Genomic DNA, 18235 nt, shown 5'->3' on the forward strand with positions numbered 1-18235 from the left:
TTCAGTCAGAGAGTTGTAAATCTGTGGAATGCTCTGCCTCAGAAGGCAGTGGAGGCCAATTCTCTGAATGCATTCAAAGAGAGAGCTAGATAGAGCTCTTAAGGATAGCGGAGTCAGGGGGTATGGGGAGAAGGCAGGAACGGGGTACTGATTGAGAATGAACAGCCATGATCACATTGAATGGTGGTGCTGGCTCGAAGGGCCAAATGGCCTCCTCCTGCACCTATTGTATATCAGCCGTCACATGCAACACATAATCCTCTGAAATTTCCGCCACCTCCAACGGGATCCCAAAACTAGTCACATCTTCCCATCTTCACCCTTTTCTGCCTTCCACAGAGACCGTTCCCTCCACAACTCCCTGGTCAACTCATCCCTTCCCACCCAAACCAACCCCTCCCCAGGTACCTTCCCCAGCAACCGCAGAAGATGCAACACCCGTCACTATACCTCCTCCCTCGACTCTGTCCAGGGACCCTGACAGTTCTTTCAGGTTAGGCAGGGGTTCACTTGCACCTCCTCCAACCTCATCTACTGTATCCATTGTTCAAGATGTGGACTCTTACACATCGGCACGACCAAATGCAGACTGGGCGATCGTTTCCCTGAACATCTTCGCTCAGCCCACCTGAACCAACCCGATCTCCCGGTTGCAGGACACTTTAATTCTCCTTCCCATTCCCACACAGACGTTCCTGTCCTAAGTCTCCTCCATTCTCAGAGTGATACTAAACGCAAATTGGAGGAACAGCATCTCATATTTCGCCTGGGCAGCTTACAGCCCAGTGGCACGAAAATTGATTTCTCCAACTTCAGGTAGCCCCAGTATTCCCTCTCTCTCTATCCCTCTCCCACCCAAGTCGCACTAGCTTCTCGTTATAACCAAACAGTTAACAATGGCCTGTTTTCTATATCATCGTTACTTTTTTGCATATCTTTCATTCATTGTTCTTTTTCACTCAACATCATTGTCTATTTCATTGTCTATATCTCTCGTTTCGCTTATCGCTAAAGAGTCTGAAGGGTCTCGACCCGAAACGTCACCCATCCCTTCTCTCCAGAGATGCTGCCTGTCCCGCCTGTCTCGCTGAGTTACTCTAGCTTTTTGTGTCTATCTTCGAGGAAATTCATCCTTTTTTAGCAATGTGGACTTTGTGACTACTTCAGAATTGAGGCCTAGCAATACAGATTACTTTTAATAGTCCTTCAAAACTGCATGACAAGCCCAAGCATGACTAAATTTATAGTATTGATTATATTCAAGGGATAGGAATATCATTGATCAGTAAAACTAAAAGCAAATGAAATAGTGCAAAGGAAACTTGATTTAAAATCTTCCCCTTACCTTCCACTGCCTCTTTCACAACGGCAACAAACTGCTCAAACATAATTTCCGGATCGATTTCAACCCATCCAGGTTTGGGATACAATATCTCGATCTGTGGGAAGAACAATAGGCAACAATCAAACAGAGAAAGGACATTTATGGAAAAAAATATTCTTACCATTTTACAGTCTGTCACTTTATTTATTCCAGGCTAGATATTTAGAACCAAGTCAAAATCCGTGGGTGCCAATGTAACGGATGGCACCCGTGAGAATGCTAATAGTAGCACTCGCTGCATTACTAGTTTTGGTGTGACCATTTGGTTTCAGTTATAACAACCACCTTGGCCCAGAACCTAAAAGTAAACTCCAGGGGGATTGTAAAAGGTGGCAGGTAACCGAGTGTAGTATTATATAATCGCAAGTACAACTTTTCAGCACGCATAATGGAGAATGCACTCCAATTACATACGAGGGTTACATTTGTTGGAGGTTAAGCGACCCATCCTGCAAGCATCACTCAGGAGTCCCTCAAGGCAATGGCTTGGGCCCAAACATCTTCAGCTGTTTCATCACGGACTGTCCTTCCATTAGATGGTCAGATAAGGAGGTATTTTCTGATGATTATATAATGCTCAAGTCCATTCACAACTCCTCAGCAAGAGCCTCCTGTGTGCACGAAGACCGACGCCATCCACACAGCAGCAAATAACATCTGTGCCACTAAATGTGCCAGGGAACGTACGGCCATCCCCAGCGAGAGTCTAACTCCCTGCCCTGAATTATCATCACTAGGTCCCACATAAACATCATCTGTTTGAGCGAGCACTGACCAGAAAGCCAACTGGACCTACCACGCCTACATGCACTCGTCAGAGATTGGGTCTCTCCTGGTAAACTATTCATCTCCTAAAAGCACAAAATCTCATCACCTTCAGTAGGGCAATCCTCTGCTTGTCCAGTGAATACAACACCAAGGCCGCTTGACTGGACAAAGTGGTCAACGAGATCGGCATCATATTTACCACTTGAATAGTCAATGCTGCTGTGGCTATAGGTTCCACTATCTACAAAACACACTGCAGTTACTGCATTCACACTGCACTGTATGATTCTATACAAATCACAGCAGCACAGAAGGTTTGAGACATAACAAATCTGGAATAAACTGGAGTCACTTGAACATAGAAGCAAAAACAAAAAAACTGCTGGAGGGATTCAGTGGGTTTAACAAGGAGTGCGTGAACAGAGATTGGAGGCACTGTGACTGGACAGGTTGAGGTAATGTTATACAAACATGCCAGGCCCTGGGCCTGGAACATGAGCAAGGAAGTCACAATAAACTTGCATATAACACTGGTTCCACAAATGACGTTGCGTGTTCAAATTTTTGGTCTCGCACATACTGAATCGCCAAAGTTTTGGAAAGAATGTAGAATTAGTGACTTTGCTTAGCGGGGGTCAACTGAAGAAGCCACGTTCCTCTCTCAGAAGGTGGGGACATTTTTAAGATGAAGGGTAAAAACAAAGTGGATAGAGGGAATCTTATCTTATTGGCAAGGAAGTTAACAACGAGGGGAACAAAGAATTAATTGAATAGCAAAAGAACCATACGCTGTGAGTAGTTGGGTCAGGAGCAGCAGATAACTCAATGCTTGCATTCAAACGGGAATGGATAAGTATTTGAAAGGAAGAGTTCGCAAGATGATGGAGAAAGGTCAAACTGGATTTATTTTATATGGAGCTGGGAACAACTTGACAGGAAGAATGTCCTTTTTCTAACAATAATCCATGGATCAATGTCAATATGTTTGATAAAACCTTGAAATTTATACAAGACAAAAGGAGGGAAATAATTTCAGGGCAGGCAACATCCCAGCAAAACTTACTGAGACAACGTTGATCACTGCCATCTTCCTAAGGTTTTGACCCAATCTGTAAGTCACTCAAAACAAGGCACTTCTCTAATTCCCTGGCACCAGAATGTTGATGGCTGACACTTCTCCACTGTCTCCCTGGCACTGATTGAATGGTAAATCTGGCCATCAGATTTTCAAAACATAAATAATAAATCAGAATATTCATGTGTCCCATGCATAGCTCAGTAATGAGGCAAATTAGAAATCTTTGCGGCCCGCTGCTCCAGACTCCAGTTCCCCGCAGGGCTCCACCAGCGACTCTGCCGAACTTCGCCTCTCCACCGCCCACCAGCGGGCCACAGCCGTCGTCTCACCCAAGTCCCAGGCTCAGCACCGGGCCCACAGTCTCCACGATGCAGACTCCCACACCAGGGGGCCTGACTCTGCTGGGTCTTACTGCTCCCCCCCCCCCCCCCTCCTACAGGGAACCTCAGTGGGGGTTCCACTAGGTCCCCTTCCCACCAGATGGCCCCAGCTACCCACCCATACAATAGTCCTCATACCCTCCTCCTCTCTGTACACCCACCATACATCACCTCGGCCTCATCCAACCCCCACCCTTGCCATGTGTTCACCATCCCCCCCTGACCTCCCCCTTTCTGATAGGGAACGATCTGTCCTCACCAGGGGCCTCACCTTTGTTCCCCTCCGCCCCGACCTCAACAGGTTCCGGGTCCACCACCATGTGGAGCTCTTCTTCCGTCGCCTCTGCCTCCAGGCCTTTTTCCATGGGAAGGAGTCCTCACCACCCAGTGATGACTCCTTCTCCCCTCTCCAACGGACCACCTCCTCTTCGACTCCCCTGGATGGACCCCCTCTACTTTCTTTAGACCTTTTCATTTCCAAATGCTGGCGCAACATCAACCGCCTCAGATTTTCCACTCCCCTCACATACTAACCTCCCCCTCCCGAACGTACAGCCCTCCGCTCACTCTGCAGCAACCCCAACTTGATAATCAAAGCCGCCGACAAGGGAGGTGCTGTGGTAGTCTGGCGCGCTGACCTCTACTGGACTGAGGCTAGATGACAACTCTCAGACACCTCCTCCTACTTATCCTTGGACCATGACCCCACAGACGAGCACCAGGCCTTAATCTCAAACACCATTACTGATTTCATCACTTCCAGCTCTCTGCCCTCTAAAGCCTCCAACCTTATCGTTCCCCAGCCCCGCACGGCCCAATTATATCTTCTCCCCAAAATCCATAAACAGAACTGTCCTCATCTTTACCATGGATGTCCAGTCATTCCACACCTCCATCCCCCACCAGGATGGTCTTAAAGCCCTCCGCTTCTTCCTCGACCGTAGAACCAGCCAATTTCCATCTACTAATACTCTCCTCCGCCTAGCAGAGCTAGTCCTTACCCTCAACTTCCCCTTCGACTACTCCCACTTCCTACAAATTCAAGGCAAAGCTACGGGCACTCACATGGGCCCCAGCTAAGCCTGTCTCTTTGTTGGGTATGTCGAACAATCCCTGTTCCAGGCGTACACTGGCCCTATCCCCGAACTCTACCTCTGCTACTTGGATGACTGCATCTGTGCTACCTCCTGCACCGATACAGAACTCACTGACTTCATCAAAGCAACCACTAATTTCCATCCTGCACTCAAATTCACTTGGACCATCTCCGACATCTCCCTACCATTTCTAGATCTCACCGTCTCCAACACAGAAGACAGACTATTGACTGACATATACTACAAACCCACTGACTCCCATAGCTATCTAGACTACACTTCTTCCCACCCTGCTTCCTGTAAAGACTATATCCCCTACTCCCAATTCCTCCGTCTATGCCGCATCTGTGCCCAGGATGAGGTTTTCCATTCTGGATCATCGAAGTTGTCCTCATTCTTTTTTAAACCAGGGTTCAGCTCTTCCATTATAGATGAGGCTCTCCTCGATATCCCGCAGCTCCGCTCTTGCTCCCCCTGCCCCCATTCGCAAGAGTCCCCCCTGTCCTCACCTTCCACCCCATCAGCCGTTGCATACAGCATATAAACCTACAACACTTTCGCCACCTCCAAAGGGATCCCACAACTGGCCACATCGTCCCATCTCCACCGCTTTCTGCTTTCCGCAGAGACCATTCCCTCCGCAACTCATCCCTTCCCACCCAAACCACCCCCTCCCCAGGTACTTTCCCCAGCAAGTGCAGATGCAACACCTGTCCCTTTACCTCCCCCCTCAACTCCACCCACGGACCCCAACAGTCTTTTCAGGTGAGGCAGAGGTTCACTTGCACCTCCTCCAACCTCATCTACTGTTCTAGTTGTCAACTTCTGTACATCGGCGAGACCAAGCAGGCTAGGCGATCGTTTCGTTTCTCAGTCCGTTTTAACCTACCTGATCTCCCGGTTGCTCAGCACTTTAACTCCACCTCCTATTCCCAATCTGACCTTTCTCCTGAGCCTCCTCCACTATCAGAGTGAGTGAGTCCCAGCACAAATTGGAGGAACAGCACCTGATATTCCGCCTCAGTAGCCGACACCCCAAATTATGAAGGGAATCACTCAAAAACAGTTCCATAAGAGATAAAGAGTATGATAAGTAACAAATTACAATGAATTACTGGGCAACTTAAAAATAAAATTAGCTGTTCATAAGATGTCACTCACTGGTCAGTATTATGAAAATGTCAAATTGTCATTACCCAATAACTACAGTGCCCTCCATAATGTTTGGAACAAAGACCCATCATTTATTTATTTGCCTCTGTACTCTACAATTTGAAATTTGTAATAGAAAAAATTCACATGTGGTTAGTGCAGTCAGATTTTAATAAAGACCATTGGTATACATTTTGGTTTCACCATGTAGAAATTACAGCAGTGTTTATACAGTCAATAGACAATAGGTGCAGGAGTAGGCCATTCGGCTCTTCGAGCCAGCACCACCATTCAATGTGATCATGGCTAATCATCCACAATCAGTACTCCGTTCCTGTTTTCTCCCCATATTCCCTGATTCCGCTAGCCCGAAGAGCTCCATCTAACTCTCTTTTGAATGCATCCAGAGAATTGGCCTCCACTGCCTTCTGAGACAGAGAATTCCACAGATTTACAACTCTCTGACTGAAATTTGTTTTCCTCATCTCTGTTCTAAATGGCCTAATCTTTATTCTGAAACTGTGGCCCCTGGTTCTGGAATTCCCCAACATTGGGAGCATGTTTCCTGCCCCATTTCAGGGCACCATAATGTTTGGAACACAGCAATGTCATGTAAATGAAAGTAGTCATGTTTAGTATTTTGTTACATATTCTTTGCATGCAATGACTGCTTCAAGTCTGCGTTTCGTGGACATCACCAGTTGCTGGGTGTCTTCTCTGGTGATGCTCTGCCAGGCCTGTATTGCAGCCTTATTATGCTTATGCTTGTTTTGGGGGCTAGTCCTCTTCAGTTTTCTCTTCAGCATATAAAAGGCATGCTCAATTGGGTTCAGATCTGGTGATTGACTTGGCCACTCAAGCATTGACCAATTTGAAAAACTCCTTTGTTGCTTTAGCAGTATGTTTGAGATCATCGTCTTGCTGCAGAATGAACCGCCGGCCAATGAGTTTTGAGGCATTTGTTTGAACTTGAGCAGATAGGATGTGTCTATACACTTCAGAATTCATTATCAACAGTCAACAGAGCTTTATTTGTCATTCGGTACCAAGGTACCGAACGAAACTACATAGCAGTCACACAAAAAAGAAAAAGAACAAAAGACACATGACCCCAACACAAACATCCATCACAGTGACTCCAAACACCCCCTCACTGTGATGGAGACAACAAAACTTCCACTCTCTTCCCCACGCCCACGGACAGACAGCTCGTCCCCGACCGACCCGCACAGTCCCCGCAAGGGGATGGCCCGCGGCCAAGCCGCACCGGGCGCTGAAACGTATGCTACTACCATCAGCAATTAACCATATAACATCAATGAAGATAAGTGAGCCAGTACCTTCAGCAGCCATACATCCCCAGGCCATAACACCCCCACCACCGTGTTTCACAGATGAGGTGGTATGCTTTGGTTCTTGGGCAGTTCCTTCTCTCCTCTATACTTTGCTCTTGGCATCACTCTGATACATAGAAACAGGTGCAGGAGTAGGCCATTTGGCCCTTCGAGCCTGCACCGCCATTCAATATGATCATGGCTGATCATCAATATGATCATCCAGCTCTGTAACCTGTACCTGTCTTCTCTCCATACCCCCTGATCCCTTTAGCCACAAGGGCCACATCTAGCTCCCTCTTAAATATAGCCAATGAACTGGCCTCAACTACCTTCTGTGGCAGAGAATTCTACAGACTCACCACTCTCTATGTGAAGAAATGTTTTCTCATCTCGGTCCTAAAAGACTTCCCCCTTATCCTTAAGCTGTGCCCCTGGTTCTGGACTTCCCCAACATTGGGAACAACCTTCCCGCATCTAGCCTCTCCAACCCCTTAAGAATTTTATATGTTTCTACAAGATCCCCCCTCAGTCTTCTAAATTCCAGCGAGTATAAGCCTAGTCTATCCAGTCTTTCTTCATATGAAAGTCCTGCCATCCCAGGGATCAATCTGGTGAACCTTCTCTGTACTCCCTCTAAGGCTAGAATGTCTTTCCTCAGATTATGAGACCAAAACTGTACACAATACTCCAGGTGCGGTCTCACCAAGGCCCTGTACAACTGCAGCAGAACCTCCCTGCTCCTATACTCAAATCGTCTTGCTAGGAATGCTAACATTCTTGTTTCTCAGTCTCATAATGGCTTCTGACTTTCATTGGAACAACTTTGGTCCTCATGGTGATAAACAGCAATAAAAGTTTCCAAAAGTGATGGAAAGACTGGAGGAAAGACGAGGTGCTGAGAGCTCTCTTATACCTGCATTAAGGAGGCAATTAAACACACCTGAGCAATTACAAATGCCTGTGAAGCCATGTGTCACAAACATTATGTAAGAAAATAACTGCAGATGCTGGTACAAATCAAAGGTATTTATTCACAAAATGCTGGAGTAATTCAGCATGAACTCAGTCTGAAGAAGGGTCTCGACCCGAAATGACGCCTGAGATGACGCCTGACCTGCTGAGTTACTCCAGCATTTTGTGAATAAATGTCCCAAACATTATGGTGCCCTGAAATGGGGGGACTATGTATAAACACAGCTATAATTTCTACATGGTGAAACCAAAATGTATAAAAATGGCCTTTAATAAAATCTGACAATGTGCACTTTAACCCCATGTGATTTTTTATATTACAAATCTCAAATTGTGGAGTACAGAGGCAAATAAATAAATGATAGGTCTTTGTCCCAAACATTATGGAGGGCACTGTAGAACCAAGCAGCAATAGTTTTGACTCGACTATTGTACTCAACTATTTACCCCAATCTCTTATATAACTGTGACTGTTTCAAGATGCCCCCAATCTGAATCAAAAATTCCAAACAGCTTCACATTTCTGAATAGGGTTATTATTCTCTGACTGAAACGCCCTGTGGGAGCTGAATTTCAACCTCGTTTGGTAACAGGTCCAAGAACAATTCCCTTTATCTTGGGAAACAGTGAAGAGCTCTACACAGCATTCGCAAAGTACTAAATACCGGGAGATTAAAGCTACCTACTTGTGAACGTTGAAGTGATTTTTTTTTCTACTGACCCTCCAATGTACAGTGTACAATATGTACAATATTTCAGTGCTTCAATCAATTGCAACTTTCAGGATTAGGAGAAGCACACGGACTGAAGTTACCTTTGTACAGCTTTTCAAATTCCCATTCCTTTCTCAAAGGCAGAATTTTGTTCTTTCCAGTTACTCCCGCCTCTCCAAAAGGGCGGCATGGTGGTGCAGCGGTAGAGTTGCTGCCTCACAGCGGCAGAGCCACCTGACCGTGGGCAATTTCCAGTTTAGTTTAGAGAGTCAGCATGGAAACAGGCCCTTCAGCCCACCGAGTCCACGCCAACCAGTGATCAAGTACACTAGCACTATCCTACACACCAGGGACAATTTACAATCTTTACCGAAGCCGATTAACCTACAGCTCCCGGAGAAAACCCGTGCAGCCATAGGGAGAACGAACAAACTCCGTACAAACAGCACCCATAGTCAGGATCAAACCCAAGTCCCTGGCGCTGTAAGGCAGGAATTCTACCACTGTGCCACCTAATGTCTATGTGGAGTTTGTATGGTCTCCCTGTGACTGCGTGTGTTTCGTTCCACATCCCAAAGACGTGCAGGTTTGTAGGTTAATTGGCCTCTGTAAATTACCCCTAGCATGGTGGAATAACTCCTGTGTTAGCTAATGGCATGTTGGCCTTTATGACAAGAGGAGTTGAGTATAGGAGCAAAGAGGTCCTTCTGCAGTTGTACAGGGCCCTAGTGAGACCGCACCTGGAGTACCGTGTGCAGTACCGTACACAGGAGGAGCCAGCGCTGCCCTCGCAGCTGCGGCTTGCCTGCAGTCCGTTTGTCTTTTGTGTTTTTGTCTGAATTGAAGTTTAAATATGGTGTAGTGTTTGTGGTTGTATGTTATGTGGCGGGGGTGGGTGGGAGGGGAACTGCAACATTATCTCTCCCGAACGGAGACCCGACCTTTGTTTCTGTGTTGTGTCACCGTTCCCGCTGCGGCCTACCACCGGCCATGCACCTGGAGCTGGCGGCCTCCGGCTAGGACCACCCGGGCTCTGGTTCGCAGAACCCGCGGCCCGGACTCACCACCTGCGGCGCTGGCTGCCTTCGGAGGCAGCGGGAGCGGCTGCGACTCGTCTCCGGAGGCTCCGGCGCGGGCCGCCTGCACGTCGGAAGCCCGCAGGCCCCTGGGTGGGGGCCGACATCGGGAGCTCTGGCAGCGGCAGCGTCTTCGCCCGCCCCGATTCGCGGGGCTTGGGTCGGCCCGCCGCGAACCTTTCACCGTCCGGCGCGGTTTGAAATAGGCCGCGGGATTTTCTCCGCCGGCGGGGGCTTCAAAGTTGAGAGCCCCAACCGCCCCGACGTGGCAACTCCAACAGCCTGACCGCGGGAGAAGACGGCAGGGGAAGAGAAAAAGACATTCTGGCCTTCCATCACAGTGAGGAGGGACTGGAGGAGACTCACTGTGATGGATGTTTCTTTTGTTTGGTGTTAGTTCATGATTGTATGTGTTATTGCATTTTTATTGATTATTCTTATTGGTCTTATTGTTGAACTGCGGGTAATTTTTCATTTTACTACACATTTATGTGTATGTGACAAATAAATGACTACTGACTATTGAGTTTTGGTCTCCAAATTTGAGGAAGGACATTCTTGCTATTGAGGGCATGCAGCATAGATTCACTAGGTTAATTCCCGGAATGGCAGGACTGTCGCATATTGAAAGACTGGAGCGACTTGGCTTGTATACGCTGTAATTTAGAAGGATGAGAGGAGATCTTATTGAAACATATAAGATTATTAAGGGATTGGACACATTAGAGGCAGGAAACATGTTCTCAATGGTGGGGGGAGTCCAGAACTAGGGGCCACAATTTAAGAAAAAGTGCACATTTAGAACAGAGATGAGGAAAAACTTTTTTCAGTCAGAGAGTAGTAAATCTGTGGAATTCTCTGCCTCAGAAGGCAGTGGAGGCCAATTCGCTGGATGCTTTCAAGAGAGAGCTAGATAGAGCACTTAAGGATAGCGGAGTAAGGGGGTATGGAGAGAAGGCAGGAACGGGGTACTGATTGTAAATGATCAGCCATGATCACATTGAATGGCGATGCTGGCTCGAAGGGCCGAATGGCCTACTCCTGCACCTATTGTCTGTGAATGGACAATGGTCGGTGTGGACTCAGAGGGCCTGTTTCCATGCTGTATCACAAAAAAATCTAATCTCTCTGCGTGTAGACTAAAACAAAACATTATGTCCTGCTTTGTAGTTGAACGTACAGTATTAGTAACTTTTCAGACTAACCAATTCCAAACTGGGTAATAGCCCTCAATTGTTCAGAGACACAAAGTACTAAAAAGTTTTACATTTTGAAAACCTGTTATTTTTTGCCAGTCATTAAGTCATGGGTGTAAGACACATCACCGGACTTGAACACTAACTAAAGTAAAGTTTCAAGAAATTGTAGACAGCAATGTGTTGTAAGCACTTGGCTGCAGACAAACCTCTGAACTAAGACTGCGTATTGAAGATGACATGGTTTCCAGTGCCAATACTGAAAATGCTCATTCCACCAACAGAAATGCACCATGTTGCTTCTTCGTAAACTTGCTGGAGCAGTAATAATATTTCGTATGTGATTTATAGGCAAGATAGTCAAGGTGAATGGTAGCTTCCAACACAATTTGAACTTTGCTATTCCAAACAGCGTCTAATATCTAGAATGATTATGCTCTCGATGAAGAAACAACCTTGACCTTAATTTACCTCCAATTTTATTGCAGACTATGAATGGAAATAACTTTTGCCTTTCGTGCGAGTGTCAACATTAATGGTGAGAGTGGACAGATATTAAAGAGATATTCACCTACCGCCTGCTCGGCTTTGCCCTACACCAACCTCAATTCGCCAGCTTTTTCCACCTCTTCCCCTCCACTTCATGAGTATGAATGGGTCCTGTCCCAACACTGTATTTCCTCCACAGATGCTGCTGACCTGCCAGGTTCCTCTGGCACTTTGATTTTTTTCTCCCCTGGATTTTTTCCCCACTGGAATTTAGAAGGATGAGAGGGGATCTTACCGAAACGTATAAGATTATAAGGGGTTGGACACGTTAGAGGCAGGAAACATGTTCCCAATGTTGGGGGAGTCCAGAACCAGGGGTCACACTTTAAGAATAAGGGGTAGGCCATTTAGAACGGAGATGAGGAAAAACTTTTTCAGTCAGAGAGTTGTGAATCTGTGGAATTCTCTACCTCAGAAGGCAGTGGAGGCCAATTCTCTGAATGCATTCAAGAGAGAGCTAGATAGAGCTCTTAAGGATAGCGGAGTCAGGGGGTATGGGGAGAAGGCAGGAACGGGGTACTGATTGAGAATGATCAGCCATGATCACATTGAATGGCGGTGCTGGCTTTAAGGGCTGAATGGCCTCCTCTTGCACCTATTGTCTATTGTTCCTCTGGCACTTTGATTTTTCCCCCCTTTGATTGGAAGATAGTTTTGTTGTTGCCCAAGGCAGTGTCTCAGTGCGTGGAGAGTTCTGAAGCACTATCAAGTCTTTAGCACTATCCCAGCCTTTGCAAAATGTAGTGCATTTCTTCACATTTGTGCGAGTCAAATTAAACAGAATTTGAATCATTGGTGATGGGAATGGTAAGAATCAAAGGTTGATGACACACATCACTATCAGCCAAGAATAACTGCTAATATTACAGCTTTACCTTTGGCATTCACACCTATAAAGATCAGGCCTGCAGAGATTCTAATCATTTTGCGCAAGAAGTGAAATCACTTTTGATGAACATACTTCGTAGCTTGGTAAAAGCGCAGAGATGAAGTTACCCTCGGGGCAGCTAATGGAAATCCAAAATAAGCCATCATCTTCAAATATGCGCCCTTTAGACTGGATTTCCACTTCATTTAATATAATGGACAAACCCAACACCACCAACCCAGACGTGAAAAGCTGCAGGTGTAATTAGTGTATGATTGCACATTCTTCAATGTTCTTGCATTACAAGGGAGGAGTGCCGCGGATGGTAGAGCTGCTGCCTCACAGCACAAAGACCCAGGTTTCATCCTGATCCCCAATGCTGTCTGTGTGGAGTTTGCATGTTCTCCCCGTGACTGCGTAGGTTTCCTCCAGGTGCTCTGGTTTCCTCCCACATCCCAAAGATTATGGGTTTGTAGCTTAATCAGCCTCTAAAATTGGCCGAGTGTGTAGGGAATGGAAATGTAAAAGGGATAACAGAGAGTGAATGGGTGATCGATGGTCAGCGTGCATGTTTGCATGATGTACATCTAAACTAAATTAAAATGGAGAGCCTCCATTACCTCATGCCATGCACATGGCAAAATGCACACAAGTTTCACAAGAAATTATGTGAAATAAAATCTCTGCTGCAGGATGTGAAAGATGGACTAGTCATGAACATTTCTTCACATTGGTATCAGTGGGAAGGAAAACAGGAAAAAAAATAGTTAATATTTTGAATCAGAAGAACAAGAGAGAAATCAAGTTACTATTCCCTTGCGTTGACGGAGTTGGTGGAGTGTTCGGTCAAGGGGAAGAAAGAAAGCGGGAATGACAAAGTGTTTATCTCTAAACTCTGAGAAAGTAAAGCCAGTGTTTGCCCAGTTTATCTGGTTAATAGATGGAGTGCAAAGTGAGGGAGTGGGGGAGGCAGAGCAAGAGTCTAAACAAAGTCTCACGTGGAAAGCAGGTCAGAACTGCTCCCAAAGTAAAAAGACAGCACCTCATTTTCCACCTGGGCTTATCGCAGCCTTCTGCACTCTAGATTGAATTCTACACCTTCTCATAACTTTATTTCTCTGCATCAGGCATCCATCTGTGATCTCTCCAGTCACCTACATCCGTCCCTCAAGTTCACATTTCACGCCTCTTCTCTCCTTATCTCACAGCCTTATGTTTTCTTCCCACCTCTGTCCACCCAACACCAATCAATCCCCGAACTGCATCCCGTCTCCAGCTCTCCTTTCAGTTTTCTCCCCCCTACTACAATGAGCCTGACGGGACCCAACCTGAAACATTGCCTGTCCATGTTCTCCAAAGATGCTGCCTGACCCACTGAGTTACTCCAGCAGTTTGTGCCTTTTCTTTTGTAACCTAGCATCTTCAGTTTATAGAGCCATAAAGTGGCAGCACCGAAACAGGCCCTTCAGCCCAACATGCCCATGCTGACCAAGATGCCTCGCTACACAAGTCCCACATGCCTGTGTTTGGCCCACATCCCTCCAAACCTTTCCTATCCTTCAACCTGTCCAAATGTCTTTTATATGTTGCTTCTCTACCCATCTGCGATATTGGCTCAGCTCCTTTGTTTCCCCACTCTTTTCTTTCTATTGTCCTCTGGGAATATCTAGCACCATCCTGCACACGTGAGGGACAGTTTACAATTTTTACCAAATCTGTACGTCTTAGGTGTGTGGGAGGAAACCAGAGCGCATCGGGAAAACCCATGCGGTCTCAGGGAGAAGGTACAAACTCCACACAGAACTTCAGGGTTGAACCCGGGTGTCTGGCACTGCAAGGGAGCAACTCTACTGCTGCTCCGATGTTCTTTTATGGTCATCCTCAAACAACTACGATTCATTCACTAACGAGAGATCCTTGTTTACAACCCGTCCCCAGGGTCTCACCCTTTGACCCAATCAGAAACACCCCTCTTCCTCCATAACTTGACAAGCTTCTTCCCAAATTGCCAAAGGTTCTTTGTCCTGAAGCCCTTTAACCGTTTCTCTTCCCACAGATGTATCCTAACCTGCAAAGTATTTCCAGCACTTTGTTTTTATCCTGATATCTTAGTTTGACCACCGTGCTCTTCATAACTTCATGCCACAACTTCCACTCGCTGAAATTGGGGACATCAAGGTCATGGTTTCTGGCATCGCTATCCTGCTGCCCCATTCTTTTCCATCTTCTCAGGCCAAAATATATGGAGGCACAATGATCTGCAGATGCAGGTTGACAATAAAAAAGGACACAAAACTCTGGAGTAGCTCAGTGGATAAGGCCGGCACCTCTGGGGAACATGGAGAAGTAATGTTTTGGATCTGGACCCTTCTTCAGACAAAAAAAGTGACCAACTGTGCTTCAGTGCTTCAACTGTGCCCACATCTTCCTCCACAATAATGACTGCCCAAAAGTTACACCCAGCCTTGCATACACCCAGTTCTCTTTTTGTTGCCTCTGCTGGTGAAAGCCAATGGCCTTTGTCATCTCCCATATCAAATTATAGCCAAGCTCGTAGCCAGGTGTTCCTTTGTCTTCCAAACTGAACCTCTGCCAGGAATTCGAGCGACATTTCTTTTTGAAACAAGTTTTATTTCAACGCTAAAGCAAGGGAGATGCTGGGCTGATTTAGATGCTATTTGTCTTTGTGACCCACAATCACAATCAAGGTGGCTTCAACAAAACAGTCTGCCTCTGGTAAGAAACTCCAAAGGAATACACACTTCAATTACACAACAAATCTACTAGGTGGACAAGCCTCCACACTCAAAAGATGAAACTGTCATATCGCCTTGTTAACGAGAACAAAAAGAAAAAGCAGATGTTTCAAATCCAAAAGAAAATCAAGATGCTAGAAGTACTCAGAGGAATGTTAGAATACTAGAGTATTCCACTGAGACCGCGCTGACCTGCGATCATCGCACACTAACACTATCCTGCACACACTCAGAACAATGTACAATTTTTACCAAGCCAACCCTTCTTCAGACTTTGAAGCAGAGTCCTAATCTGAAATATCACCCATCCCTTTTCTCTAGAGATGCTGCCTTCCTCACTGAGCTACTCCAGCACTCTGTGGCTATCTTTGGTATAAACCATCGTTTGTAGTTCTTTGTTTCTACATACTAGAGTTTGACTTGATTGTATTTATATACAGATCTGAATGGAGACTCTGCAAACCAAGCTGATTACTGTGCCATATTACAATAATAAACCTAGACTGGCATCTCATCCCACTACTCTTTTCCTGCAATGATTTCCTTGCATGACACCTTAGCTGCAATGCTGCATCCATAACCTCCACTACAGTCAACCATCTTGACAACAGAGGAAGCACTTCCCAAGCACACAATCCCCAACACCAAGGTGTCCAAGGGCAGCAGGAGCTTGGAAACACCGCCACAACCTCACAGGCTCACCGCCAAATCTCACATGATCACAATTTGGAAATAATATTGCTGATATTTTAGCATTATTGGGCCTCCAACATTATCATTATTGGGACTCTCTCTCCCCTCCCAACAGCTCTGTGCGAGCACTGTTTGAAACCACCCCAATGAAGCCTGACAGGACCAGAACATATGTCTGAAGAAGGGTCTCGACCCGAAACGTCACCCATTCCTTCTCTCCCCAGATGCTGCCTGACCTGCTGAGTTACTCCAGCATTTTGTGAATAAATACCTTCTATTTGTACCAGCATCTGCAGTTATTTTCTTATATGTCAGGTTGGGCCAAGATATACATTTAACTCGAGACAGGTGTTGCCATTTCAGGCGGGCTCAGCACTTCACCCAAATCAGGTTGATTTTGCCTCATGCCACCAAGTGGGATGGACTGCAAACTCTGGCCTTGCCATCCATCGGCAGGCACATCTCCAAAACAGAAGGAAAGGGTTAGATATTTCAACTATTTAGATTCATATAGCTAACACAATTCAGGTTACAAGGAAGTGGATGAATTCAGTCACTATGATAACATTAGGTTGACGTCGTGACTAAGTGCCTGAGGCAGGGAATCTAACGACGCTTTCCCATGACAACCTCAGGCCGGGGCACCTTTCCCCGAGGCCGGGTTAGACATTAGCTTCACTCTCTCCCCAAACAACACCCTACAGTCCCGGGCGCTTGTTCCTCCGGTTCATGGATCTTACCGGTTTGCTGCTGAAGCCTTGGATCTTGGCGGCTCGGTCGTAGATGGAGCACCTGATGGACGTGGAGCCCACATCGACAGCCAGGACGTAAGTGTCGCTGCGTCGAAACCCGTTTTTGACAGAACCCATAGCTGGGCGGTGGGCGCCAAACGGCGGCGGGGTAGGCAGGCAGGCAGGCAGGGAGGATGGGAGGGAGGGAGGAGGGAGGGAGGTGTTTGCGAGAGTCACACAGCCATGGAAAAACAACAACCCAACAAAACCAGATAACCTCAGGAGAGACACACACACACACACACAGGGAGGGAGAGGGAGAGGGAGAGGGATCAGGCGGCGAGGTTGACCATGCAAGCGCGCTCTGGCTACGAGGTAGCGGCGGCTCCGAGTAACTTCAGCTGATACTTGGCGTTGCAGGAAGTTACACGTGTATCCAGAGGAAACATTCGCATCATTCTGCTTGTAGCAGCTGAGACGGACCCGGCTGCTCAGAGGCAGGTTGCGAGGTGTCGGTGCCGCAGAGGGAGACTGCCGCCTGGAGCGCCCATGGAGATGGAGCTGGAGCCGCCCGTAAGGAAGGGGAGCTCGGCTGGTGTGTGAGCTGTAGCCGGGGCCGCCCACAAGGAGGGGGAGGAGCTCGGCTGGTGTGTGAGCCTGAGCCTGAGCCGGAGCTGGTGCTGTAGCCGGGGCCGCCCACAAGGAGGGGGGAGGAGCTCGGCTGGTGTGTGAGCCGGAGCCGGAGCTGGTGCTGTAGCAGGGGCCGCCCACAAGGAGGGGGAGGAGCTCGGCTGGTTTGCTACTTTCTTCCGGTCAGTCACCCCGCATGTGACGTCGGCGTCACACATCAGCCCATTGGTGAAGGGGAGGCGCCGGCCGGCGGCTGACATCACACGCTCCTCACGCCTCGCCTGGCCTGGCCCCGCCCCGCACCGCACCGCACCGCAGCGCGGCGCTGCAGCCTCACACACACACACACACACACACACACACAACAGCGACACCGGTTCGATCCCCACTGCCGGTCAACTCCAAAGACGGCTGCAGCATTGCAGCTAAGATGTCAGGCAACGAAATCGTTGCAGGAAAAGAGTAGAGGGGTGAGGGACGGTGAAGGTCCGGGCGTCTACATTGTTGTTTCTAATTTGTAGGAATGAACTGCAGATGCTGGTTTAAACCGAAGATAAGACACGAAATACTGGAGTAACTCAGCGGACAGGCAGCATCTCTCTGGACAGAAGGATTTCAACCCGAAACATCACCCATTCCTTCTGAGTTACTCCAACTTTTTGTGTCTATCTTCAGAATAATCTCGCCGCCCCCCCCCCCCACACCTTTATTTACGTTTTGCATCTCTTTGTAATTGTTTTTAAACACAGGATTACGACTAAAGCACTCGGCACAAAGTGTTTTGTGTTGTCAACCAAGTCTCTCCCGTCGGGGTTCGAAGTCTCAGCTTCTAAGGGTCGTGCAATGGCAGTAGGT

At 47.2% G+C, this 18235-nt stretch overlaps 1 protein-coding gene across 1 annotated transcript in view; it reads right to left on the minus strand.

Moving 5' to 3' along the window:
• gk5 (glycerol kinase 5) overlaps nucleotides 1–17426 on the minus strand; it is a 56588-nt gene extending 39162 nt beyond the window's left edge. Inside the window, exons 1-2 of the mRNA XM_078410411.1 lie at nucleotides 16760–17426; nucleotides 1346–1439 (exon numbers count right to left, since the gene is read on the minus strand). Of these exons, the coding sequence (XP_078266537.1) occupies nucleotides 1346–1439; nucleotides 16760–16888 (223 nt within the window). The 5' untranslated portion in view covers nucleotides 16889–17426. The remainder of the gene's footprint in view (nucleotides 1–1345; nucleotides 1440–16759) is intronic.
• Between the last annotated feature and the right edge of the window lie 809 nt (nucleotides 17427–18235).

Source organism: Rhinoraja longicauda, chromosome 13, assembly GCF_053455715.1.
Source record: "Rhinoraja longicauda isolate Sanriku21f chromosome 13, sRhiLon1.1, whole genome shotgun sequence".
NCBI lineage: Eukaryota > Metazoa > Chordata > Chondrichthyes > Rajiformes > Arhynchobatidae > Rhinoraja > Rhinoraja longicauda.